The 26,332-nt window shown below is 42.0% G+C and overlaps 1 protein-coding gene across 3 annotated transcripts in view; it reads right to left on the bottom strand.

Moving 5' to 3' along the window:
• Positions 1-5,261: 5,261 nt before the first annotated feature.
• Positions 5,262-26,332, bottom strand: part of LOC106561009 (voltage-dependent calcium channel subunit alpha-2/delta-4) — a 72,827-nt gene continuing 51,756 nt past the window's right edge. For 2 of the 3 annotated variants that reach the window (XM_014124546.2, XM_014124548.2), the window contains 12 exons: positions 24,564-24,625; positions 24,259-24,273; positions 23,912-23,956; positions 23,720-23,782; positions 11,593-11,663; positions 11,412-11,487; positions 10,962-11,014; positions 10,810-10,865; positions 10,455-10,475; positions 10,148-10,265; positions 9,774-9,972; positions 5,262-5,938 (listed from right to left, as the gene is read on the bottom strand). In XM_014124546.2, coding sequence (XP_013980021.1) covers positions 5,837-5,938; positions 9,774-9,972; positions 10,148-10,265; positions 10,455-10,475; positions 10,810-10,865; positions 10,962-11,014; positions 11,412-11,487; positions 11,593-11,663; positions 23,720-23,782; positions 23,912-23,956; positions 24,259-24,273; positions 24,564-24,625 — 881 coding nt within the window. In that variant the 3' untranslated portion in view covers positions 5,262-5,836. The remainder of the gene's footprint in view (positions 5,939-9,773; positions 9,973-10,147; positions 10,266-10,454; positions 10,476-10,809; positions 10,866-10,961; positions 11,015-11,411; positions 11,488-11,592; positions 11,664-23,719; positions 23,783-23,911; positions 23,957-24,258; positions 24,274-24,563; positions 24,626-26,332) is intronic. The other variant, XM_014124547.2, reaches the window with a different exon arrangement.

Below are 26,332 nucleotides of genomic sequence, written 5' to 3'. Positions count from 1 at the left end.
CATGTAGTCCTCACTACTTCCAGTCCTTTTGGAAGGTTAACCTTCGCCACATCTGAGGTCCCGAGCGCTCTGGAGCAGGTCTTCAAAGATCTCTGTACTTTAGTGGGTTCATCTTTGCCTCAATCCTGACGTCTCCCAGTTCCTGCTGCTGAATAACATCCCCACAGCATGATGCTACCACCACGATTCCTCCAGACGTGACGCTTGGCATTCAGGCCAAAGTGTTCAGTCTTGGTTTCATCAGACCAGAGAATCTCGTTTCTCATGGTTTGAGTCAGGTTCCTTTTGGCAATCTCCAAGTGGGCTGTCATGTTCCTTTACTGAGGGGCTTCCATCTGGCCACTACCATAAAGGCCTGCTTGGTGGCGTGCTGCAGAGATGGTTGTTCTTCTGGAAGGTTCTCCCATCGCCACAAAGGAACTCTGTCAGTGACCATCAGGTTTTTGGTCACCTCCCTGACCAAGGCCCTTCTCCCCTGATTGCTCAGTTTGGCTGCGCGGCCAGCTCTAGGAAGAGTCTTAGTGTTTCCAAGCTTCTTCCATTTAAGAATGATGGAGGCCACTGTGTTCTTGAGGACCTTCAATGCTGCAGACATGTTTTGGTTCCGTTCCCCAGATCTGTGTCTCGGCGCTCTACGGACAATTCCTTGAATCTCATGGCTTGGTTTTTGCTCTGACATGCACTGCCAACTGTGGGACCTTATATAGACAGCTGTGTGCCTTTCCAAATCATGTCCCTTCAATTGAATGTACCACAGGTGGACTCCAAGTTGTAGAAACATCTCAAGCATGATCATGGAAACAGGATGCACCTGTGCTCAATTTCAAGATTCATAGAAGGGTCTGAATACTTGTAAATAAGGTATTTCTGTTTAAGAAATGTTTTGCATTATGGGTGTTGTGTAGATTGATGAGGAAAAAGTTATTTCAATGAATTTTAGAATAAGGCTGAATGTAACAAAATGTGGAAAATGTCAAGGGGTCTAAATACTTTCCGAAGGCACTGTATGTACATCGTTTGAAAATGTGATTCACGTATTGAAATACGTCATGGGTCCATATTTGCAAACAGTGCAGGTTTAAACTGGACCTCTGTCTCAAATTGCACAACAGCCAATTAAAATCACCCAACGTAGCTGGACGTGATCCAACATTTGTTCATGAACGTGCACTTAACAGAAGTCCAACGGCTCTGATAATCAAAGCAACTAGATCACATGCACTTGACTGACTGATCATATACAATTGAAGTTGACAGATTGCATACACTTAGGTTGGAGTCATTAAAACTCGTTTTTCAACCACTCCACAAATTTCTTGTTAACAAACTATAGTTTTGGCAAGTCAGTTAGGACATCTACTTTGTGCACGACAAGTAATTTTTCCAACAATTGTTATATTGTAACCTGAAAGGCCGCTTCGCAAGGAAGAAGCCACTGCTCCAAAATTGCCATAAAAAAGCTAAAAAAGCCGCAAAGATCGTACTTTTGGAGAAATGTCCTCTGGTCTGATGAAACAAAAATAGAACTGTTTGGCAATAATGACCATTGTTAAGTTTGGAGGAAAAAGGGGGATGCTTGCAAGCCGAAGAACACCATCCCAACCGTGACGCACGGGGGTGGCAGCATCATGTTGTTGGGGGTGCTTTGCTGCAGGAGGGGCTGGTGCACTTCACAAAATAGATTGCATCATGAGGAAGGGAATTTATGTGGATATATTGAAGCAACATCAGTCAGGAAGTTAAAGCTTGGTCGCAAATGGGTCTTCCAAATGGACAATGACCCCAAGCATACTTCCAAAGTTGTGGCAAAATGGCTTGGACAACAAAGTCAAGTTATTGGAGTGGCCATCACAAAGCCCTGACCTCAATCCCATAAAAGATTTGTGGGCAGAACTGAAAAAGCGTGTGCAAGCAAGGAGGCCTACAAACCTAACTCAGTTATACCAGCTCTGTCAGGAGGAATGGGCCAAAATTCACCCAATTTATTGTGGGAAGCTTGTGGAAGGCTACCTGAAACGTTTGACCCAAGTTAAGCAATTTAAAGGCAACACTACCAAATACTAATTGAGTGTATGTAAACTTCTGACCCACTGGGAATGAAATAAAAGCTGAAATAAATCATTCTCTCTACTATTATCCTGACATTTCACATTCTTAAAATGAAGTGTGATCCTATCTGACCTAAAACAGGGAATTTTTTACTAGGATTAAATGTCAGGAATTGCAAAAAACTGAGTTTAAATGTAAACTTCCGTGTAAACTTCCGACTTCAACTGTAGCTCACAGTGTAAAGCGACTAGATCTTCATGTTCGAATCCGACATGATTCCCCCCCCCCCCCTTTAAAATGTAGCATTACATTTATTGTGCTAGTGTGTTGTGAAGTGAAGTGCAGCCAATAGCAAAATTAAGATTAAGAATGACGAAGCTATGCCTTTCTTCAGCAAACACTGTTATGGCCTAATAATCATATTGCATAGGCTATATTACATAGACGTGTACACCTAAATGTAATCCTACAACATTTCATACGCATTTGTATAATCTACTTTGTCACATATGTGTTATTTGACTCGATAACCTCAAATAAAACCTCGCCCCAAGGAGAATTCGAACTCACAGTGGTTGTATCTCACTGTCTCTGGGCCTTAGTGGATCATGCCACCAATTAGTAATAGCAGGAAGGGGTAAAGTAGAGCTATTTGACATGGCCACAAGCTTCTTCATCTTTTATTTTACTGTACGAATATAAACTTACATGTTGTATAATCCTCATATGTCTTTGTTGCTGTAAAATCACATTAATGTGTGTGAAATGGATAGGCACATTTTGTCATATGTCAACATGTGCCTTTTGAATTTAGTATCTAGTAGACTAGTCAAGGATGCATCATACAATATTGTAGGGACACGACACTTTACAGACCTTATGGAACAAAAGTAAACCTTGAAATTGGAGGATAAAAATATCCCTCATTTTAAGAAATTCCATTGGCTGGTGGGTATAAAGTCTAAGATCTTTGATAGGCTGATGCAGAATTTGTTACACAAGATAATCACTGTCAGCTGGTGAAGTTAGCATAGGGATAACGTGTGCCAGGGGACCAGCTACAATGTAGCATTTGTGTTGATTTGGCACTCTAGTGTCAATACATTACCCATCCCCCAACACTGTCAACCAAGAGTCAAGACTAAACCAATTAACTTTGCTGGTGTGCAGACTGGTTTTGTTTTATTCTTAAAGATGTCGCACAAACCAGAAATAAATGCAACAATATGTCCGGAAACTATATTCACGGGATTATGAAGGAATTATGGTTTATTTGGTAGCATTTCGTAGTGTCATTGATTTTACTAATTGCATTAATACTGTACAAAGTTAGAGGTGCACTATTTGATAGATTCCCCTGCTCCCCCTACCTCGGGCTTCCAGTGGGGAGACCTGAGTTCAACCTACCCCCGCCCCCTCCCCATCTTGTACTTCTGAATGGGAGATCTTCCCAGGCAGGGCGCCCACTCCGACAAGGTTAATTGACCCATAGTCCCACACGGTGACATGATATCATTGACGTGACGTGCAAATGAGCGATAGAAAATCAATCGTGCAAATGTCACCATTCCAAAATTGTTTGTGCGGGTGCCCCGTGCCGCCCTGGGCGGCTGTCCATGTCGCCTATACCTAAATCCGTCACTGCTTGTAATGATTTCACAGGGGAATAATTTGGCAGAAGCGAGCCAATAACCACTAGTATAAGAATTTCAGATCCCACCTACTGCCATTGTGCCATTGAGCAAGGCATTTAACCCTTAGCGCTGCTCTGTGGCTAATCCTCTGCTGCTCCCAGCTTCTTCTTTTTTTGTTGTTGTGTGTGTGTGTGTGTGTGTGTGTGTGTGTGTGTGTGTGTGTGTGTGTGTGTGTGTGTGTGTGTGTGTGTGTGTGTGTGTGTGTGTGTGTGTGTGTGTGTGTGTGTGTGTGTGTGTGTGTGTGTGTGTGTGTGTGTGTGTGTGTGTGTGTGTGTGTGTTGTCTGGAGGGGTTGGGAATAAAATAAGACAGCAAAGAGACATTTCTGATTTACATTTGACAATAGGTCATTGTTGTTAAACAGTTTCCCACTTTCGTAAAGCTTCAAGCATACCAGTATCATGAACTACACTACATGACCAAAAGTATGTGGACACCTGCTCATCGAACATCTCATTCCAAAATCATGGGCATTAATATGGAGTTGGTGCCCTCTGCTGCTGTAACACCCTCCACTCTTCTGGGAAGGCTTTCCACTAGATGTTGGAACATTGCTGCGGGGACTTGCTTCCATTCAGCTGCAAGAACATTATTGAGGTTGGGCGATTAGGCCTGGTTCGCAGTCGTCGTTCCAATTCATCCCATAGGTGTTTGATGGGGTTGAGGTCAGGGCTCTCTGCAGGCCAGTCAAGTTCTTACACACTGACCTCGACAAACCATTTTTGTATGGACCTCGCTTTGTGCACGGGGGGCATTGTCATGTTGAAACAGGAAAGGGCCTTCCCCAAACTGTTGTAACAAAGTTGTAAACACAGTATCGTCTAGAATGTCATTGTATGCTGTAGCGTTAAGATTTCCCTTCACTGGAACTAAGGGGCCTAGCCAGAACCATGAAAAACAGCTTTACACCACTCCAGCCAACGCTTAGCATTGCGTATGTTGATCTTAGGCTTGTGTGTGGCTGCTCGGCCATGGACACCCATTTTCATGAAGCTCAGTTCTTGTGCTGAAGTTACTTCCAGAGGCAGTTTAGAACTTGGTAGCGAGTGCTGCAACCGACGAGGACAGACAAATTTTACGTGCTGCGCACTTCAGCACTCGGTGATCCCATTCTGTGAGCTTGAGTGGCCTACCACTTTGCGGCTGAGTTTTCATTGCTCCTAGACGTTTCCACTTCACAATAACAGCACTTACAGTTGACTGGGGCAGCTCTAGCAGGGCAGAAATTTGACGAACTGACTTGTTTGGAAGGTGGCATCCTATGACGGTGCCACGTTGAAAGTGACAGAGCTCTTCAGTACGGGCCATTCTACTGTCAATGTTTGTCTATGGCGATTGCATGGCTGTGTGCCCAATTTTATACACCTGTCAGCAACGGTTGTGGTTGAAAGAGTGGCAGCTACTAATTTGAAAGGGTGTCCACATACTTTTTATATGTAGTGTCTACTAGACTAGCCTCTGACTTAGTTCTGATGGTAAGGGAATGGTCACCAGCATGTTCCCAGTCTAAACACCAATGTAATGACATACATTATTTATTGCAAATGTTCATCAAGTATACCACAAAAATATGAATATTTCTTCCTATTTCATAGCACACAGTTTTGGTACAGTAGTTCATTTCAACATAAAAAAAATGATTTAATACAATACAGCTTAATGTTACTGTGTATAAAAAAAAATCAGAAATAAGCAAACATTCTATGTTCCTGTTGATTTGCACGTGGCAACAGTTCTCCAGTTGAGTGAGGTTGTCCTTCAGTGTGCACTCAGATGGATTGTCCAGCAGAGGGCAGGGTTCGTCCTACCATATCAGTGTCTCCATGAAAATAACAATCTCTCATTGCCTCGCATGTCCACAAGTTCATATCCCATGGCTCATGCAAAAGAGTCCCAAGCATAGAAATGTGGCATTTGTTCGGACTGCTGAGTCTCTTTCTCTCTCATTGTGGGAAAAGGAGTCTGACTAGAAAATAGCCCTTGCTCCGGAATTGACTTTAACTACAGTGTTGGTAGGTCCTTTATGTAGTTAAAGGTCTTTTAGAAAATATACAAAAAGGAAATGTGAACGGCCATAAGAGAGGTGGAGCCTTGTTATGTCCATCTGCAGAGGGCCAATGAAGTGGCCAGAGAAGTCAAGAAGACGGCCACCGATAGGCTGATCTCTGAAGCTCCTCCACAGTCCTTGGCATTTTCCTACAATCAGCAAGAAGATAAGAACATTTCAAAATGAATTGCTAAAATACAATTTAAAAAAAATACTTGCTAGTTAGTATGTTTTGTCTGTGTAGGGGAAGCCTTTTGTTGAGCTGTGCAGACCATTTTTATATTGGCTATTTGAGTAACCCTTTGAATAGCAATGTGTATGGTTCTTCATTACAATGTTAGAACCAGAGGGTTCTTCATTACACTGTAAAGAGTCCTGGCTACTGGTTGCAGTGAAAATACGGTAAATATACGAAAAGTAACTGTATTTTTAGAGCTGGATTATGGTACACTACATGATAAAAAGTATGTGGACATCTGTTCGTCGAACGTCACATTCCAAAATCATGGGCATTAATATGGAGTTGGTCCCCGTTTTTCTGCAATAATAGCCTCCACTCTTCTGTGAAGGCTTTCCACTATATTTTGGAACGTTGATGCGGAGACTTGCTTCAATTTAGCCACAAAAGCATAGTGAGGTTGGGCACTGATGTTGGCCGATTAGGCCTGGCTTGCAGTCGGCGTTCAAATTCATCCCAAAGGTGTTCAATGGGGTTGAGGTCAGGGCTCTGTGCAGACCAGTCAAGTTCTTACACACCGATCTCAACAAGCCATTTGTGTATGGACCTCGCTTTGTGCATGGCGGCATTGTCATGCTGAAACAGGAAAGGGCCTTCCCCAAACTGCCACAAATTTGAAAGCACAGAATCGTATAGAATGTCATTGTATGCTGTAGGTTAAGATGTCCCTTCACTAGAACTAAAGGGCCTAGCCCAAACCATTATTCCTCCTCTACTAAACTTTACAGTTGGCACTATGCATTCGGGCAGGTAGAGTTCTCCTGGTATCCGCCAGACCCAGATTCGTCCTTTGGACTGCCAGATGGTGAAGCGTGATTCATCACTCCAGAGAATGTGTTTCTACTGCCCCAGAGTCCAATGGCGGTGAGCTTTACACCACTCCTGCCGACGCTTGGCATTGCGCATGATGATCTTAGGCTTGTGTGTGGCTGCTCCACCATGGAAACCCATTTCATGAAACTCCCAACGAACAGTTATTGTGCTGACGTTGCTTCCAGAGACAGTTTGGAACTCAGTAGTGAGTGTTGTAACCGAGGACAGACAATTTTTACACTCTTCATCACTCGGCCGTCCCATTCTGTGAGCTTGTGTGGCCTACCACTTCACTGCTGAGTCGTTGTTGCTTTTAGATGCTTCCACTTCACAATAACAGCACTTACAGTTGTCCGGGAGCAGCTCTAGCAGGGCAGAAATTTGACAAACTGACTTGTTGGAAAGGTGGCATCCTATAACGATGCCACGTTGAAAGTCACTGAACTCTTCAGTAAGGCCCTTCTACACGGGTGTGGCTGAAATAGCCAAATCAACTAATTTGAAGGGGTGTCCACATTATATATACAAATTCCTCATTATTTAGTTGAATGATTTTTCAATTTGAGCATAACTATTTCTATATAGCCTACACTTTCTCATTCTGAACTTCTAACATGAGTGGGGGGCGGGTGGGGTTTGTGACAATGATCGCAAGAGCAGCTGCTCACCGATTTGAAGCTCCAACACAGTTCTACCCCTTACACCTCCAAAACATCCGCTATGCAGTTGTCTGCTATCGCCGGTTAACACTTGATCTGATGGAATCTACGCCTCTGTCATTTCTCCCTATGGGGGAAACCTTTTGTTGGCCCCATGTAGAACCCTTTGATTTTTAGGTGGGTTCTTTGTTTTGTCCCTGTAAGGGAACCAATTTGGGTTCTACGTAGAACCCTCTCATGAAGAACCCTCTGGTTCCATGGTTCTGTCATCTGCCCCTATGGGGGAATCCTTTTGGGTGCCATGTATAACCCTTTGATTTGTCCCTGTAGGAGAACCCTTTTGAGTTCCATATAGAAACATATCATGAAGAACCCTCTGGTTCCAGGTAGAACCAATGACAGGTTCTACAGTTATACTTATAGGATACTTCAGATGAGCTTATGGCACACACTGTTAGGTACTTGCAAAATCTAGTAGAACACATCATTTATATTCAATGTAAGGTACAATCATTAGTACACTTTAATGTAGGTGGGGGCCATGCGCTGGCAGGGGCTCGTTAGCATATGAGGGCATAGTCTAAAATATGTTGTATTTGTACCAGCCGTTAGTGGACCAGTTCAAAGGTGCAATGCTGCTGTTTTTAATCGCAATTTCAATGATTTATGGTAACAATTAAGTACCTTACTGTGTTTTTAATTCAAATGGTCAAAAAGTAACAAAAATTGCTTTCCTAGCTAAGTGCAATTTCTCAAGCAAGACTTTTGCTTGGACTTTCTGGGAATGTTCTGGAAGAGGGGCCTACTTGGAGGAGCCTAATGGGAGGGATGTGTAACCTGAAAACTAGCTATTTTTGACAGAGTGGAGGACAAGCTCCCTTTGCTATTGGTCTATTAACTTAAATCTATTAACAAAAAACCCACCCAGCCAAACAAGCTGAAATTTCAGGCGGTCTTTTCAAACAGCTCTTACACTAAAAGTGCATTATCATAATAATTATTTCAACCTCATAGTGTGGAAATATATATAAAACACAGGTTAATTATGTTTTTGACTGCACTGCCCCTTTAAGTGATTTTATCTTGTGTTGATGAAGATTGAGCACCTAATTTGTCCACTCCCAGTTCTACAGACTTTGTAAGAGCTTTTGACAATCAAGAGTTGCACTGTTAAGAGGTTACTGTGCATTTTGCAGTAAGTTAAAGGCAGTTTGTCAACAGGAAGTTCATGTTTATTTTCAATAATATACTGTCAACTTGCTGCACGTAGTTATTGTAAAATTCACAGTTACTTACTGTGGCTGATCTCTGTCATGCTCACTGACCTGATGGTGTGGCAGCAAGGTCCGTTTTCTGTCAACCAAGGCTGAGTCCCAAGTGTGCTCATCACAAATAATCTTAGTAGTTGTCAACTAATGTTAAGCTATATCTTGTAAAGTTACAGTGAATTTTACATTAACTTACTTACAGCTGGATGCCAGTTAGTGACTGCAAAATTCACAGCAACTTCCAGGCAACTAACTGTTATTAAGTTCCTGTGAAATGCACAGTAACTTCTTAACAGTGCAACTCTTTATAGTCACATTCTCTTGCACAGATTGCAGAACTGACAGTGTTAATAGAGGTGCTCAAACTTTGGCAACATAACCATCAACCACTTAAACTGGTACAACCCTTCAGTAAGTTGTTGTTGTTTACATTTTTAGTCATTTAGCAGACGCTCTTATCCAGAGCGACTTACAGTAGTGAATGCATACATTTCTTTTTTCTCTTCTCCCCCGTACTGGTCCCCCGTGGGAATCGAACCCACAACCCTGGCGTTGCAAACACCATGCTCTACCAACTGAGCCACACGGGACCACTTTACCGTACTATCAGTGCAACCAGTTGCCTGTAGTGTCATGTAAAATTACAGGAACTGTTTAACATTGTGCAACTTTTTAACAATGATCTTTTTAAGTGTAAGAACAGGATGGGTCTTCACAAACATCACAGCAGTAAAAAAAACTTTCCTGATAGGCACATTTTCTTTTTTACACATATCACCCTTACCCCTGACAAAGAACCCCTGAGGAACCTTTGAGTATACTGCTTTATATTGATTGACACATTAATCTACTTTGACTATGCATCTCGGTGAATCGCATACCATTTAAATGTAACAAACACTTCCCTATTTTAATTTCAACATGCCTGCTATGCTAACCCTGTAGTCAATGACAGTAATCAACTCAATATTACACAATTATACAATGAGGAGGGAAGAGGGCTGACCTTAGGATGATAGGCGTGACAGGAGTTTGGGCGCCGGCGGACTTTCTGAGATTTCATCCTGTTACACTTGACTGATGCATTGTATTTGACCTCCTTGGGCTCCAGTGTGATGGAGGAGTACTGGCGGGAGCAGTCACAGTCCGCCTGGACCACCATCAACACCAGGTTACTTTCAGGAACCGCCTGCACCACAAACATCCTGGAACACAACACATTCCGTTAATGTTACATTCTGGAACACAAGTTCAGTTAATAAACAAGATTCAGTTCCGTTCTGGAATACAAAAGACTCCGTTCAGATAATTGCAGGTAGGTATTATGGCCATAAGAGGGCGCCCCCACAGTGGAGTTGGTTGTCTGATGGAGGTTCTTACTTCTGACAAAGGCCACATTTGATGAGGCTGTTGGTCTCTTTGATGGAGGAATCGTACACGAAGCCAGGATACTCTGTGTCACACGGCTGCAGCGCGTCAACCTTCTTGGCTTTATGGGCTAATGAGGATAAAGTCAACATTAATGTCATTTTTGTTTGTTTCAAAGAAGTGCATACACATACACATATACACACACACACACACACACACACACACACACACACACACACACACACACACACACACACACACACACACACACACAGTACGTATACCCGCCCACATCTACAGGCACCCATCTACTCACATGTATGGTAGCCAGCCTTGGCTGTGTTTTGGGAATCACAGTGGAGAGGAGATGGATGGTGCACCATTCACGATGGACCACAGACAGATGAACATGGCAATGGGAGCGGCATACAGTCAAATGATGACCATGGGTGAGAAAATGGATGGGAGACAGCATTTGGATGAGAGACAATGACATGTGAATGAGACAAAGACATTCAGACATGGTAAGAAAACTGCAGGATGATTCATCAAGGGAATATGAAAGCACAAACATATATTAATTTGAAAGTGACTCTCCCGTCACAGGTATGCATCCAAACGTCCTCTTTGCGATGGCCTTTGTCACATAAAGTATTAAGAGCATAACTTACCGTCTACAATGTAGTCCGAGTGCCACAACCCACAGAGGTTGAACTCCAGTAAGAACCTGTACAGAAGTAGAGTTGTTGGAGAGAAAAGAAAGTTTTTAAAAAAACTATGAATTTCTCCCAAAATCAGCCCAAAAAGTGCATGTCATACTTACATCAACATGTGAGAAAAGAACCATTTGATCACTGCTGCAAGGCCGTAGAAAGGCTATAGGAAGGAGAGATGGAGATACGGAGAGAGAAAGAGAGAGACAGAGAGGAAAACTACAGGTAAGTCAGGTGAAAGAGAGCAAGAAGAGAGCATCTGCTAAATTACCATATTATTCAATCAGCAGATTAGATTTAATAATATCTTGCATCATAAGCCATTAATAGACCATTTAGAATTCATGTTCATGATTTGCTGATTATTTGTTCATCTTTATAACTGTTTATTATTGTCAGTGAGCAATTTTTTCAAGATCAATAAATAAAGTTGCATACTGTATATATGCTCCTAACAATTGAACGGGTGAACGCAGCCAATGCTTCGACTTATAGTGCCTTCTTCATGGTTGAGCAATTGATAAAGCGATTGAAAAGCACGCTTATATGGCATGACTTACACTGAGCAGAGGCCGAGCACTACTGGAATGACTGTGTCCTGATCTACACATGCCCTGGTAGTCATACAGCGACACCCTGTTGCACGAACACACAACAATTAGGTAGTTAGGGGTTACATATCATTGCGCAGTAGGTTCAATCAATGGTATAACATGTACAACATAATGTAGCTTCTCTTACTGCTTGAACATGCCTGACTTGATCAACGCTGTCATCACAGATCCGTCCACTTCCCCAAAGAAACGTCCGACCTGTAGAGACAACGACAATATCAAGATCTATGTCACCCCAGAGCTTAATCATTACGCAAAGATACATCACTTCTGAGTCAGAGGGAGATTCTGTTACACCAAAAAGGCATTCTGAATCTTACTTTACGGAAGCTGCCCTGTTAGTAAGCAGTCAGTAAGCTGTTAGCAAGCACTTTCATATGTTTTATAGTCAGCATGACCCAACGTGAACATCATCTATTGGATCCTAGTGGCTTAATGGCCCATTGCAGTCAACGTGATTTAGCCTCCGTTTTATATATATTTCCATACTATGAGGTTGGTGTAAGAGCTGTTTGAAAGCATCGCCTGAAATTTCAGCTTGTTTTTGGTTGGATGGAGTTTTGGCCTGCCTGGTGACATCACCAGTAGGTGAATTAGTTAATAGACCAATAAGAAAGAGAGTTCCAAACCTCTAGGTCAATAACAGCTAGTTTTCAGTTTTTCCCACCACACTCCAACAGTCCTAGTAAAATTCTTGCTTGAGAAATTGCTCTTTGTTAAGAAGCTGTTTTTGTTTCTTTTTGACCATTTTAATTGAAAACAATCACAGTAAGGTCCTTAATTGTTACCGAGAAATTATTTGAAATTGAGATAAAAAAAAAAAAATGGCTGCATTGGACCCAAAACCACTCATTCATTTCATTTACATTTTTAAATAACACATATGTGAGAACAATATTTTTCTGTAAAAACAAATGTTTCATTTTGGCATTAAAATATGGTTGTTAGCAACATGGAAAATCGTTGTGGAAACCTGTTGCAGCTCAAGTCAACATCAAAATCCACAATGCAATGCTGTCTCTATGGGCTGGTAGCCTAGCTAGCTAGTAAACTTAGCTACACACAATAATGCCAAAGACAATATCAGCATGTAACGTAGCTAGTTAGCTGTAAAATCACCCAAACAAACTGTACTATTAATTTAGGAGTCTATAATCTCACCATGTTCAACCCGCAGATCGATGTGCCTCACAGAGTTGAGTCTAACGTTCGCAACGGGAGATATACTTTCGAGGAGATGGGAAACGTTGCCCGTGCTACGTTAATGGACAGCGCGGTGAATTCTGGGCAATTTAGGGTCAAGGAGCACTCTCCTCCAAGGACTGAATGGGAGTCTATTGGGCGCTAGCTGCTCATAAACCAAACATTAGCACGAACATTACAAATCTTTTCCGAGATAATTCACTTGCTGTTTGTAGTATCGTATAACTTTGGAATCGTGACCTTATGTAGTTTGGAGAAAAAATTGGCATGTTTCTCGACATGTGCACTGACTTTGAGACGATTACCTTAGCAACCGCGTGACGCAGCATGACAATGTGAACGCAATTGTTCGACAGTCTGCTGGGTGAGGCATTATAAGTTCCTTCATTCATTGGATTTCTATCTCCTTTCTATAATATCTCTGGCAACAGCACCATGCAATGCACCTTGGACTAAAGAGGCAGACAATTTGAAAAATGTGCTAGACCCTCTGTCAAATTACACATTTCTCGAGGTAGGACTGTCACCAACATATATGATCAATGGCTCATTTGAGAGAAGACAACCTCCAGAGTTATGATATCGACCAGTATTGAAATCTGACATGTATGAGAGACATTTTCACAATCTAAAAGTCGTATTCTTATTAACTTCCAGTGTAGTGAGAGCGACTTTATCACGGTGCCACGTCATACCGGCCGAATTTCTGCCAATAACTCAGATAAGCATGAAAACATGAAATGACCCAGGGAATCAATAGAACATCACTCAGAGATGCACAAAAACAATATAACACTCAAAATGGGTAAACTTTCCGTTCAGTTATCTCCATCTTGAATCCTGCACCTCTACTATATGTATTTACCTGTACCTATCATGTACTGTATGTTCATGTCATGTTAGAGTACTGTTGTCTGTGAATGAGTGTCACAGCTTATTCAATATGACAGAGAGAGGCTAACCTAAAGTACAGTGTACACTTCCCTCTGTCTTTCTTGTCTTACTGTAGCACATCTCTGTTCCCCTGAATTATTCAAGGCCACTTTGTCTTAGCAACACTGTCCAAGTTTACAAGTCATCCTCACTCCTCCTCCCCTTTCTCTCTAACTGTGGCTGACACTTTATTTCAATCACAGGGAGAAGGGGAGAAGAGGAAAATAATTTCCCAGTGGCTTTTTAAGCGATTCAGTGTTTGCTGAGTGTGTGTGTGTGTTTGCTGAGCGTGAACTTCAGTCACCGAGGCCAGAGTTCGGAATGGAACTTGACGCTCTATTTACCTGGCAGAAATGCTGTGAAATAAAACTGCAACAACGTTTCGGTCGAAAGCTTTGTAAACAACGCATCCATCAAATTATGGGAATCCAATGCAGTTCCAAAGCAGTGTCCTTGATCAAATCTATTACAGACATACTACATGTTGTGTAGTCAGCATCTAGACTTTGTTTCTGCTTAGTCATAGTCTAGTAAAATAAAAAATTAAATGTATTGTCACATTCACCGGATAGGTGCAGTGAAACGTGTTTTTTACAGGGTCAGCCATAGTTGTACGGCACCCCTGGAGAAAATGAAGGTTAAGTGCAGTACATCAGCAGGTATTTGAATCAGCGACCTTTCGGTTACTGTCCCAACGCTATAACCACTAGGCTAGCGGCTGCCCTATACCGATATACTATCTCGATTAAGAAAGCTAAATCAAGCTACATCTCGGACTCTGCTGGTGATCCTTCTAAATTTTAGAAAATAGTATTTGCATTGAGGTGTACAAATTCCTCTTCTTCCCTACATTTCTTTCTGACTCCGGTATCATAACTGAGAAGAATGGGATAAGTGATGCTTTTAATCTGAATTTGATCACAGCAGGCTTTTTATTTGAGAGAAACAGTGGTTTAAATTATGCTGGGCAGTCAATCGACTGCTCTTCTCTCTGCCAGCCTCTAGCTGACTTGATGGTTAACCCGTCAACTTCTGGTGAATCTTTGTTTTCATTTCAACAATTTGCTATCTGTGATGTGCTAGATGCCTTACTTAAGACTGAGGTATAAAAATCCACTGTGGCTTATATGCATGATCCATTTTTACTGTAGCTGTCTGCCTCCCTGAATGCTGAATCATTAACCCATATTTTTTACCTGACGATTATATCTGGTACTATCCCTAAGGTTTGGAACGGGGCCCATGTACTCCCCCTTCTCAAAAGGGGTGGCCCTTGTGACCTAAGTAATTATTGCCCTATTTCTAAACTTTCTTGCCTAGCTAAAATATTAGAATCCTTGATTAATTCTCAGCTAAGATCTTTCTTATCTTTGAAATGTATTCTAAATGTACATCAGTTGGGTTTTAGACCAGGTCATAGCACTATCTCTGCTGCATCCATAGGTATAAATTATGTTGTTAACTGTATGGATAAAAGGCAACATTGTGCTGCCCTCTTCATTGACCTGTCAAAGGCTTTCGATACTGTTGATCACACAGGCTTTCCTCAATTGGTCTCGACCAGGCTGCATGTAACTGGTTTAAAATGTACTTGACAGATAAAACTCAATGTGTAACTACAGATGGTGTTAAATCAGGTTTCCTGGATATTACAAAAGGTGTCCCGCAGGGGACGATTCTGGGTCCTGTACTTTTTACTGTTTTCATTCAAATATGTGCCGACGATACTGTTGTGTATGTTATTGCCCCAACAGTTGACCAGGCTCTATCTGAACTGTGCTTTCATTGTGTAACAGAAAAATGTTATTGACCTGAAATTAGTATTGAATGAAGGTAAAACTAAGTATATGTTGTTCTCTAGAACGCATAAAAATAACTGATGATTTAAGCATACAGTACATTTGAAAAATATTTTGTTACTTTACAGCCTTATTCTAAAATTGATTTTAAAAAAATCCTCATTACGATACAAAGATACAATACCCCATAATGAAAAAACATGTTTTTAGAAATGTTTGCTAATTTATATACAGGACCAGTCAAAAGTTTGGACACACCTAATCATTCAAGGGTTTTTCTTATTTTTTGTATTTTCTACATTGTAGAATAATAGTGAAGACATCAAAACTATGAACTAACACATATGGAATCTTGTAGTAACCAGAAAAGTGTTAAACAAATCAAAACATATTTTAGATTTGAGATTCTTAAAAGTAGCCACCTACTGTAGCTGCCTTGATGACAGCTTAGAACACTCTTGGCATGTTCTCAACCAGCTTCAACGGGACTGCTTTTCCAACCGTCTTGAAGGAGTTCCCACATATGCTGAGCGCTTGTTGGCTGTTTTTCCTTCACTCTGCGGTCCAACTCATCCCAAACCATCTCAATTGGGTTGAGGTCGGGTGATTGTGGAGGCCAGGTCATCTGATGCAGCACTCCAGCACTCTCCTTCTTGGTCAAATAGCCCTTGCACAGCTTGGAGGTGTGTTGAAAAATTACCCAAATAATAGACCCACTAAGGGCAAACCAGATGGGATGGCAAATCACTGCAGAATGCTGTGGTAGCCATGCTGGTTAAGTGTGACTTGAATTCTAAATAAATCACTGACAGTGTCACCAGCAAAGCACCATCACACCTCCTCTTCCATGTTTCATGGTGGGAACCACACATGCAGAGATCATCCATTCACCTACTCTGCGTCTCACAAAGACACAGCGGTTGGAACCAAAAATCAAACATTTGGACTCATCACACCAAACAACAGATTTCCACCAGTGTAATGTCCGTAGCTCATGTTTCTTGGCCCAAGCAAGTCTCTTCTTCTTATTGGTGTCCTTTGGTAGTGGTTTCTTTGCAGAAATGGACCATGAAGGCCTGATTCACACAGTCTCCTCTGAACAGTTGATGTTGAGATGTGTCTGATACTTGAACTCTTTGAAGCATTTATTTGGGCTGCAATCTGAGGTGCAGTTAACTCTAAGGAACTAATCCTCTGCAGCAGAGGTAACTCTGGGTCTTCATTTCCTGTGGCGGTCCTCATGAGAGCCAGTTTCATCACAGCTCTTGATGGTTTTTGCGACTGCCCTTGAAGAAACTTTCAAAGTTCTTGAAATTTTCCGTATTGACTGACCTTCATGTCTTAAAGTAATGATGGACTGTCATTTCTCTTTGCTTATTTGAGCTGTTCTTGCCATAATATGGACTTGACCAAATAGGGCTATCTTCTATATACCACCCCTACTTTGTACACAATGGATTGGCTCAAACGCATTGAGAAGGAAAGAAATTCCACAAATTATTCTACAATGTAGAAAATGGTGAAAAGACCCTGAAATGAGTAGGTGTGTCCAAACGTTTGACTGGTACTGTATAAAAACATTAAGTATTTAGACCCTTTGCTTTGGGACTCGAAATTGAGCTCAGGTGCATCCTGTTTCCATTGACCATCCTTGAGTTGTTTATACAACTTGATTGGAGTCCACCTGTGGTATATTAAATTGATTGGACATGATTTGGAAAGGCACACAAATGTCTATATAAGGTCCCACAGTTGACAATGCATGTCAGAGTAAAAACCATGCCATGAGGTCGAAGGAATTGTCCGTAGAGCTCCGAGACAGGATTGTGTTGAGGCACAGATCTGGGGAAGGGCACCAAAAATGTTCTCCAGCATTGAAGGTCCCAAGAACACAGTGGCCTCCATCATTGTTAAATGGAAGAAGTTTGGAACCTTCAAGACTCTTCCTAGAACTGAGCAATCGGGGGAGAAGGGCCTTGGTCAGGGAGTTGACCAAGTACCCGATGGCCACCTTTAAAGAGCTCCAGAGTTCCTCTGTGGAGATGGGAGAACCTTCCAGAAGGACAACCATCTCTGCAGCACTTCACCAATCAGGCTTTTATGGTAGAGTTGCCAGACGGAAGCCACTTCTTAGTAAAAAGCACGTGACAGCCCGCTTGGTGTTTGCCAAAAGGCACCTGAAGGACTCTCAGTCCATGAGAAACAAGATTCACTGGTCTGATGAAACCAAGATTGAACTCTTTAGCCTGAATGCCAAGTGTCACATCTGGAGAAAACAGCAAAGCTCATCACCTGTCCAATACCATCCCTACGGTGAAGCAAGTTGGTGGAAGCATCATGCTATGGGGATGTTTTTCAGTGGAAAGGGACTGGGAGACGAGTCAGGGTTGAGGGAAAGATTAACAGAGCAATGAGAGATCCTTGATGAAAACCTACTCCAGAGCACTCAGGATCGCAGGGGAAAGTTCACCTTCCAACAGGACAATGACATATTTACATTACATTTACATTTAAGTCATTTAGCAGACGCTCTTATCCAGAGCGACTTACAAATTGGTGCATTCACCTTATGATATCCAGTGGAACAACCACTTTACAATAGTGCATCTAAATCTTTTAAGGGGGGGGGGTTAGAAGGATTACTTTATCCTATCCTAGGTATTCCTTAAAGAGGTGGGGTTTCAGGTGTCTCCGGAAGGTGGTGATTGACTCCGCTGTCCTGGCGTCGTGAGGGAGCTTGTTCCACCATTGGGGTGCCAGAGCAGCGAACAGTTTTGACTGGGCTGAGCGGGAACTGTGCTTCCTCAGAGGTAGGGGGGCCAGCAGGCCAGAGGTGGATGAACGCAGTGCCCTTGTTTGGGTGTAGGGCCTGATCAGAGCCTGAAGGTATGGAGGTGCCGTTCCCTTCACAGCTCCGTAGGCAATCACCATGGTCTTGTAGCGGATGCGAGCTTCAACTGGAAGCCAGTGGAGAGAGCGGAGGAGCGGGGTGACGTGAGAGAACTTGGGAAGGTTGAACACCAGACGGGCTGCGGCGTTCTGGATGAGTTGTAGGGGTTTAATGGCACAGGCAGGGAGCCCAGCCAACAGCGAGTTGCAGTAATCCAGACGGGAGATGACAAGTGCCTGGATTAGGACCTGCGCCGCTTCCTGCGTGAGGCAGGGTCGTACTCTGCGAATGTTGTAGAGCATGAACCTACAGGATCGGGTCACCGCCTTGATGTTAGTGGAGAACGACAGGGTGTTGTCCAGGATCACGCCAAGGCATGATGACCCTAGGCACACAGCCAAGACAATGCAGGAGTGGCTTCAGGACACCTCTCTGAATGTCCTTGAGTGGCCCAGCCAGAGTCCGGGCTTGAACCCGATCAAACATTTCTGGAAAGACCTGAAAATAGCTGTGCAGCGATGCTCCCCATCCAACCTGACAGAGCTTGAGAGGATCTGCAGAGAAGAATGGGAGAATCTCCCCAAATACAGGTGTGCCAACCTTGAAGTGTCATACCCAAGAAGACTCGAGGCTGTAATTGCTGCCAAAGGTGCTTCCACAACAAAGTACCGAGTAACAAAATGTGGAAAAAGTGAAGGGGTCTGAATACTTTCCGAATGCCCTGTATGTACTTTGGATGGTGTCTATATTGATCATGTCCCTGCTTACAAATATGTGGGTATTTGTATAGCTGAAAAGCTCTTTTAAAAAGCATATACATTAGATAGTTAAGAAGCTGAGAATAGAAATGCGCTTCTTCTATAGAAATAGGTCCTGCCTCTTGCTATACAGTAGAATGCAGATTATTCAGTTGACGTTCCTATCGGCCCTGGACTACGGTGACATCATCAATATTAAAGCAGCTGCCACTTCATTAAAGCCATTAGATGCACTGTAAGCTAGTGCACTGCACTTTATTTACGGGCGCCAGTTTGAACAATCATCACTGGATTCTCTCTTTGAAGTCAGTTAGGTCGATACATTGCTTTCATTTATAAAGCCATTTTACAAAAATTCTCACTGTACATAACATCATTATTAAACTTTAGACATATGAGTTACCACACCCGGTCTCAGGTATAGTTAACTCTGGAAACTCCTTTGGTCTGTACTGAGTTACGGAAATCAGCTTTTAGTTTTCTTGCACCCTATTTGTGGAACAATCTTCAAAATGTTCTTAAATGTGAGAATCTGGTGCCTCTAGGGCAATTCAGAAAGCTGTTTGAGGACCTTATTACTGATGAATGTGTTTGTTTTTTATGACAGTTTTTCTTTGTTTGCAATTTATAGTTGTATTTTAATGTGTATTTTCTGTATTTTAGGACTCATCTATAAAATAGACTTAGGTCTCAGTATGTCTCCCTGATAAAATAAAAGTTAAATAAAAGAAATACCTTGGTACATTTTAAAGAAGTTATGTCTGACCCATTTCTTGAAGTCATCACTGCTTCCATATCTCCGATGATTAAATATTTAGAGCTCTGCCTCAGCCCAATCCCTCTCTCGGAATTAAAAGGGAGGGATACTCTTGGTGTTTCCACAAAACTTTATCAAAGTCCTAACCTCAGCAAAATGTTACGGGGCACTAAATCATACTGTCTGCTTACTAAGGTTTGCTTTAGTGCCTTACTGAGACATAAACATATGCAATTAAAAGGGAAAATGTAAATACTTCATCCTTGGTTTGGCCTGAGTAGCCTTAATGTTAGTGAATGTTTTATTTCATCGGGGACTGGCAGAGATTGCAGCAAGAATACTTTTATGAGTAGATCAGCTTTAAAGTTGAGTGGACAGCTGTTTTGCACTGATTCACTATGGCTGTAGTCATCAATCTAGCAAGAGGGCAATATTTTATTAATGTAGTAGTGCTTCCCCCCTAGAAAGCTATGACCTTTGGCTTTCACTTTGAATTGTTAATTTATGTCTGAGAAAAAAACACTTTTCAACCCATATGATGTAGTATACAATAAAAGTATAATAAAACATACAAATATGATGATATGATAAAAATACAAATAAATAGTGAATGAATAAGTCTTTTCTTACTTTATAATATGTCCGTATATAGTTCAAATCTGTTTTAGGAGCGTCTACCCAAAACATTTCACATTCTTTATTACTTTACCAAACATATCATGACATTAGTGATAAATGTTAAGACATTGGTGATAAATGTTACATTTATGAACTTCTAAATCAACATTAAATGGGCAATTTAAACAGTGTGTGTCCCTCCTATTGAGAAGGGCTATGTAAATGGCTCGATTTTTGTCGTTCTGAGCATATGCAATGTCTGCCTCTTACGTAAAAACAAATGTGCGACTTCCACACAAAATAATTACTTGACTTATATTAGGCAGAGTGTAGGTCGTATTATTTATAGTAGAGCTATGGATGTTATGTATTTATCTATCTATTCGAGACAAATCCCAGCGATTGCTTTGCCATGTCTGTGCCATGAAGCAGTCGAGCTGGACCGCCCCTTTGACTTGATGTCGCAGTGAAGTGACATAAATTGATGTAATGATCCAGCAGACCACCAGAGGGGGGCAAATATAAGTTTATTCGACAGAGGACCTTTACATGGTCTTAGGAAGGTCTGGATTTCTGTCCTTCTGACGTATAAAACAGTTGGAAATCAATAAAATATTTGTTTAAGTAATTCTAGTGCCAGATTTCGGGGACTGTCAGCTTAAGAGGTTTTAATTTTGCAGATTGATTGTAGGTTCTATCAATTTAATTGTTTGCATCATTTCTAATCCCCCTTATTAATGGTTTTTCTATATTTATTTCCCCCCCTACCCTACTATCCCTACCCTACCATTCCTAAATAATTATACTTTTCTCCTTAATTTCCTCCTTCAAGTGCAGGATTTTCACCCACAGTGGCCAATCCATTATTCATTCTGATTTTAACTCCAACCCTCCGATGTCCACAGATTAACTAATCTTTCCCAGTATAATGCCCTTTTGCTATTTCCTTTTGCAATACATTCCTCCTTTTTACTATGATATCTTTCGTGGGTTCCTGAACCTCCCTATTTGTAAAATTTCTACCGATATTCCCGTAAAAATAAATACTTTTCCCAAGAGTATAACAATATTCCCCATTGACTGGTCGTGGTTTTTCAGATCCCCTAACGATACAGTTTGCAGTTCCATCTGAACCCTGATATTATGACATAACCATTCCACCCTCCCCCCCACACACACACATACACACACCTTTTTCCCTCAGAACATCCTCAATTCGTCAGGGCATGGACTCTACAAGGTGTTGAAAGCGTTCCACAGGGATGCTTGACAGGGATGTTCCACAGGGATGCTTGACACAGTTGTGTCAAGTTGGCTGGATGTCCTTTGTGTGGTGGACCATTCTTGATACACATGGGAAACGGATGAGCATGAAAACCCAGCAGCATTGCAGTTCTTGACACAAACCGGTGCACCTGGCACCTACGACAATACCCTGTTCAAAGGCACTGACGTGTTTTGTCTTGCCCATTCACCCACTGAATGGCACACGTACACAATCAATGTCTCAATTGTCTCAAGGCTTAAAAAAGTCCTTCTTTAACCTGTCTCCTCCCTTTCATCTACACTGATTGAAATGGATTTGACAAGTGACATCAACAAGGGATCATAGCTTTCACCTGGATTCACCTGGTCAGTCTATGTCATGTTCTTAATGTTTTGTCCACTCAGTGTATTGAGCATTATTTTTGTAGCAAGTGTTTTTTATAATAGCTTAAATTGAAACAAACATATTCAAGTGTCAAGTGTTGTTTTAAATGTCAGTTCATAGACCCGATGCCAAGGTATTGGGACATAAAAAACCTCTTCACAACTGACCTGAATTTTAGGAATTCTTATACAGGAGGAACTGCTTTGGGTAAACAAGATGTGTGGGTGTGTTCAGCCTACGTGTTTGCGTGTGTGTTTGTGCACTCTCCTCCAGCCCGCGCTCCTTCTCAACCCAAAAGGTCTCCCTATTACAAGTGGTAAGAGGCCATGGTCAATCGAACAAGGACAAAATACATCCCACGAATGAGTCCCTGGTAGCCTACGTGACCTACGCCGTGACAGGCTATAGGGGTCAAGATCCAGATCCATACAGGGCAAGCCTCATCTTCCCTCAGCGGAGTCCGCTGGACCTGCACATCTGGGGCTCCTGTGGGGACCCTGGCTGCATGGGGCAGCAGCTTGGGCTTTAGGCTGCAGCCCATCACTGACCATACTGCGCGTGATGGGCCACCATCACCACCTCCAGTCAGTCAGTGACAGACAGATGCCCTTAGCGTCTGTCTGTATGGGAGTTAACGAGTGAGTGCAGTGCAGCGCAGTGCAGCGGTGGGCTCTGTGGTAATCCCATCTGCATTCGTTCTTTTTCTCACAGGGCCGTGGTAATCCTAGGCCATTACATACATGTGATAAGGTACCACACTGACTCCCTACTATATTGTGCAGTATAATAGGGTCTTATAGGCCCTCACTCACTGTTGTAGTCTTCAAGTGTATACTAAGATGTACAGGCCGCCGCATACCCAGCACACTGCATTTTTACATTTTTTTTTACATTTTAGTCATTTAGCAGACGCTCTTATCCAGAGCGACTTACACTGCTATGTTCATTTATAAACACAAGTTCCTTACCCATTTCCACCACACTAATCTAATGCTCAGTAATGTGGTTGTTCCAGTCAAGGCCTCTCTACAGTGAAGTCAAGTGATGAGGTGGCGCAGGCCGTTTGGTGCCTTTAGCCCCAGTTAGTCAGTCTCTGCTAATGCGTCTAAGAGGGATTAGGACCGTAAGTGTTCTCAAATCCTATGAGTGCTCCAGATGTTGTTTTGGCCTGCTACCTACTTTCTGCCACGCAATGGGCCTCTCTCTCGCTATCGCTCTCGATTGCTCTCTCTCTCTCGATTGCTCTCTCTCTCGATTGCTCTCTCGATCTCTCTCTTTTCTCAATCTCTCCCCCTCTCTCTTTCTTGTTGCTAAGGAGCTACCAGCACTGAACACGCCCCTTAGGAAGAGTGTTAAGATGCAATCACCTGACCTTATGTGTATTTACATGGTCAAGGCGACCAGATCGTGATTATATAAATTATCCCTCCCCTGATCTGCTGATCCCTGATCTGCTTATCAAAAGGCTAAACATGTTATTATGGTGCAATCGTTATATAACAAACCACATATGATGTGCTATAGTACAGATGAGGGGTTACCTTAGAATTTTCAACTGGTGTATGTTGGTGGTGGTGTTAGGATGGCGGTATGGATTCGTTTAATATGTTCGGGTCACTGGGTGGTCATGATGTCGGTCACTTACCTCTGACCTCTCTTTCGAGACTATGATGAAACCGTTGCTGTCCACAAGGAAACAGTTGACATCCTGGAGGAAAAGAAGACGGGACATTAATGAAGCATCATTAGCATTTATTCAATCATATTTGAACATCAGTGTCATTCATGAATTGAATCGTAACTGACCCCAAACCTGTAGAATAGGCTCAGTACTCACAATGCTTTGACAGGTGAGAGGGCAGACACCTTCCACTTCATTACACTGGAGAGAGAAAGAAAGAGACAGATTGATAGAGACGAGACAGAGAGAGAGAGAGAGAGAGAGGATAAAGGTCAAGGTCGTGAGTCAGAAGGTCGACCACAACTTAGATACAGATTAATCATGTGACTGACTGACAGCAGAGAGAGAGAGACCTATGTGGATTTGGAACACACAACCGTAACAACAACACAAACATGGCTGGCTCTATAGCCGAGTCAATAGGGTGTGATAACCTCTTCATAATCAGAGAGAGGAGTTAATGTACTGTATCAACAGAAAGTGAAAGGTCACTGTTTACTTACGTCTGTGTCATTGGGCTGTGAGTGGAGGTGAGAGGCAGAGAGGCAGAGCAGGAGGAAGACAGAGAGATGATCAAATATTAGCACTTAGCAGATTATCCAAAATGTAGTGCACACATTTTGGTATGTGAATGTGATCCCTGCGGGAACTGATCCTGTGACCTTGATGTTGCCATGCTCTTACCAACTGAGCCAGAGATGGATTTGTGTCAGTAGTCTGATATCGTTGGGGAGCTGAGTGTGTGTATGTGTGTCTGTGTACGTTTGTGTGTGTCTGAATGTTTTGTGTGTGTGTGTTGCTCCCTTACCTGAAAGGTAATGGCCCATAGCCTCTTCTCCAGCAGTTCCAAGGACATCTGCACCCCGATGGCTAAAAATAGACCACAAGTGTGCGCACGCACACACACACACACATGCACACACACTCAGGTCAGTTGAGAGAGGAAAACATGGACTCTGCAAAAACCCTTAACCCTAAATTTACTGTGACCGTCTGTGAAACTATATTGAGAGGCTGGGTGGGTGTGGGGTTGGGCATTACAGTGGGACAGGAAATCGATTAGGCCTTCAGGTCACCTCTATGCAGTTTGCACAGTTAGCACCAGACTGCTGCTGTTTGCATGCAAATGGTCACTGTGTAAACACTGATGAGGTAGCGTGAGGCGTGTGGTACAAGTAAATCTTGTCTGGGTGGGGTGAGACTATGCAAATATCTGCCATGCTTTCATGGTAGCCTGTTGTTGTTGATACCTGCAGTATTCTGTGTTGTGAGATACTAATGCTGGTAATACTTTATTTAACCAGCTGGATACTTAGAAATTACTAGTTAAAATGGTGATTACCTATTGATTGCGTAATATGTCTGATGTTTTGCATAGTATATCAGATGTTTTGCATATTATATCAGATGTTTTACATAGCATGCTTGATCTTTTGCATAGTATGCCTGATGTTTTACATAGTATGCATGATGTTTTGCATAGTATGTCTGATGTTTTGCATAGTATATCAAATGTTTTGCATAGTATGTCTGATGTTTTGCATAGTATATTAGATGTTTTACATAGCATGCCTGATGTTTTGCATAGCATGTGTGATGTTTTGCATAGTATATTAGATGTTTTACATAGCATGCCTGATGTTTTGCATAGTATATCAGATGTTTTGCATAGTATCCCTGATGTTTTACATACTATGCCTGATGTTTTGCATAGTATATCAGATGTTTTGCATAGTATGCCTGATGTTTTACATAGTATGCCTGATGTTTTACATAATATGCCTGATGTTTTACATAGTATGCCTGATGTTTTACATAGTATATCAGATGTTTTACATAGTATATCAGATGTTTTACATAGTATGCCTGATGTTTTACATAGTATCCCTGATGTTTTACATAGTATGCCTGATGTTGTACATCGTATATCAGATGTTTTACATAGTATCCCTGATGTTTTACATAGTATGTTGGATGTTTTACATAGTATCCCTGATGTTTTACATAGGATCCCTGATGTTTTACATAGTATGCCTGATGTTGTACATAGTATATCAGATGTTTTACATAGTATCCCTGATGTTTTGTCTATATCATATCTCTGTTTTTGTTGTGGATCTTTTTTGACACAGTGAAATATCTGTATGTAAAACACATTTCTGTGAATCAAAGACAATAAAGTACTATCTAATTGAATCCAAACTAATCTAAGTCACCTAGTAACAATTGACCCTAATGTTCATAATGTCTCACACACACATGCAGGCAGGTAGCCACGATGCACACAAAACCACACACAGTCTGGTCACTCTACTAAAAATAGGGGTCCTATCCAAAACCGTAGCTCATCTGCAGTCTGGGGAACTGAGGTGTACCACCCACACACACTAACTGACTGATGCCATGTGGTGCCAGGACAACAACCTCTCCCTCAACGTGATCAAGACAAAGGAAATGATTGTGGACTACAGGAAAAAGAGGACCGAGCACGCCCCCATTCTCATCGATGGGGCTGCAGTGAAGCAGGTTGAGAGCTTCAAGTTCCTTGGTGTCCACATCACCAACAAACTAACATGG

This window comes from Salmo salar, chromosome ssa10 (genome assembly GCF_905237065.1).
Source record: "Salmo salar chromosome ssa10, Ssal_v3.1, whole genome shotgun sequence".
NCBI lineage: Eukaryota > Metazoa > Chordata > Actinopteri > Salmoniformes > Salmonidae > Salmo > Salmo salar.
This window is presented reverse-complemented; position numbering and strand designations above follow the sequence as displayed.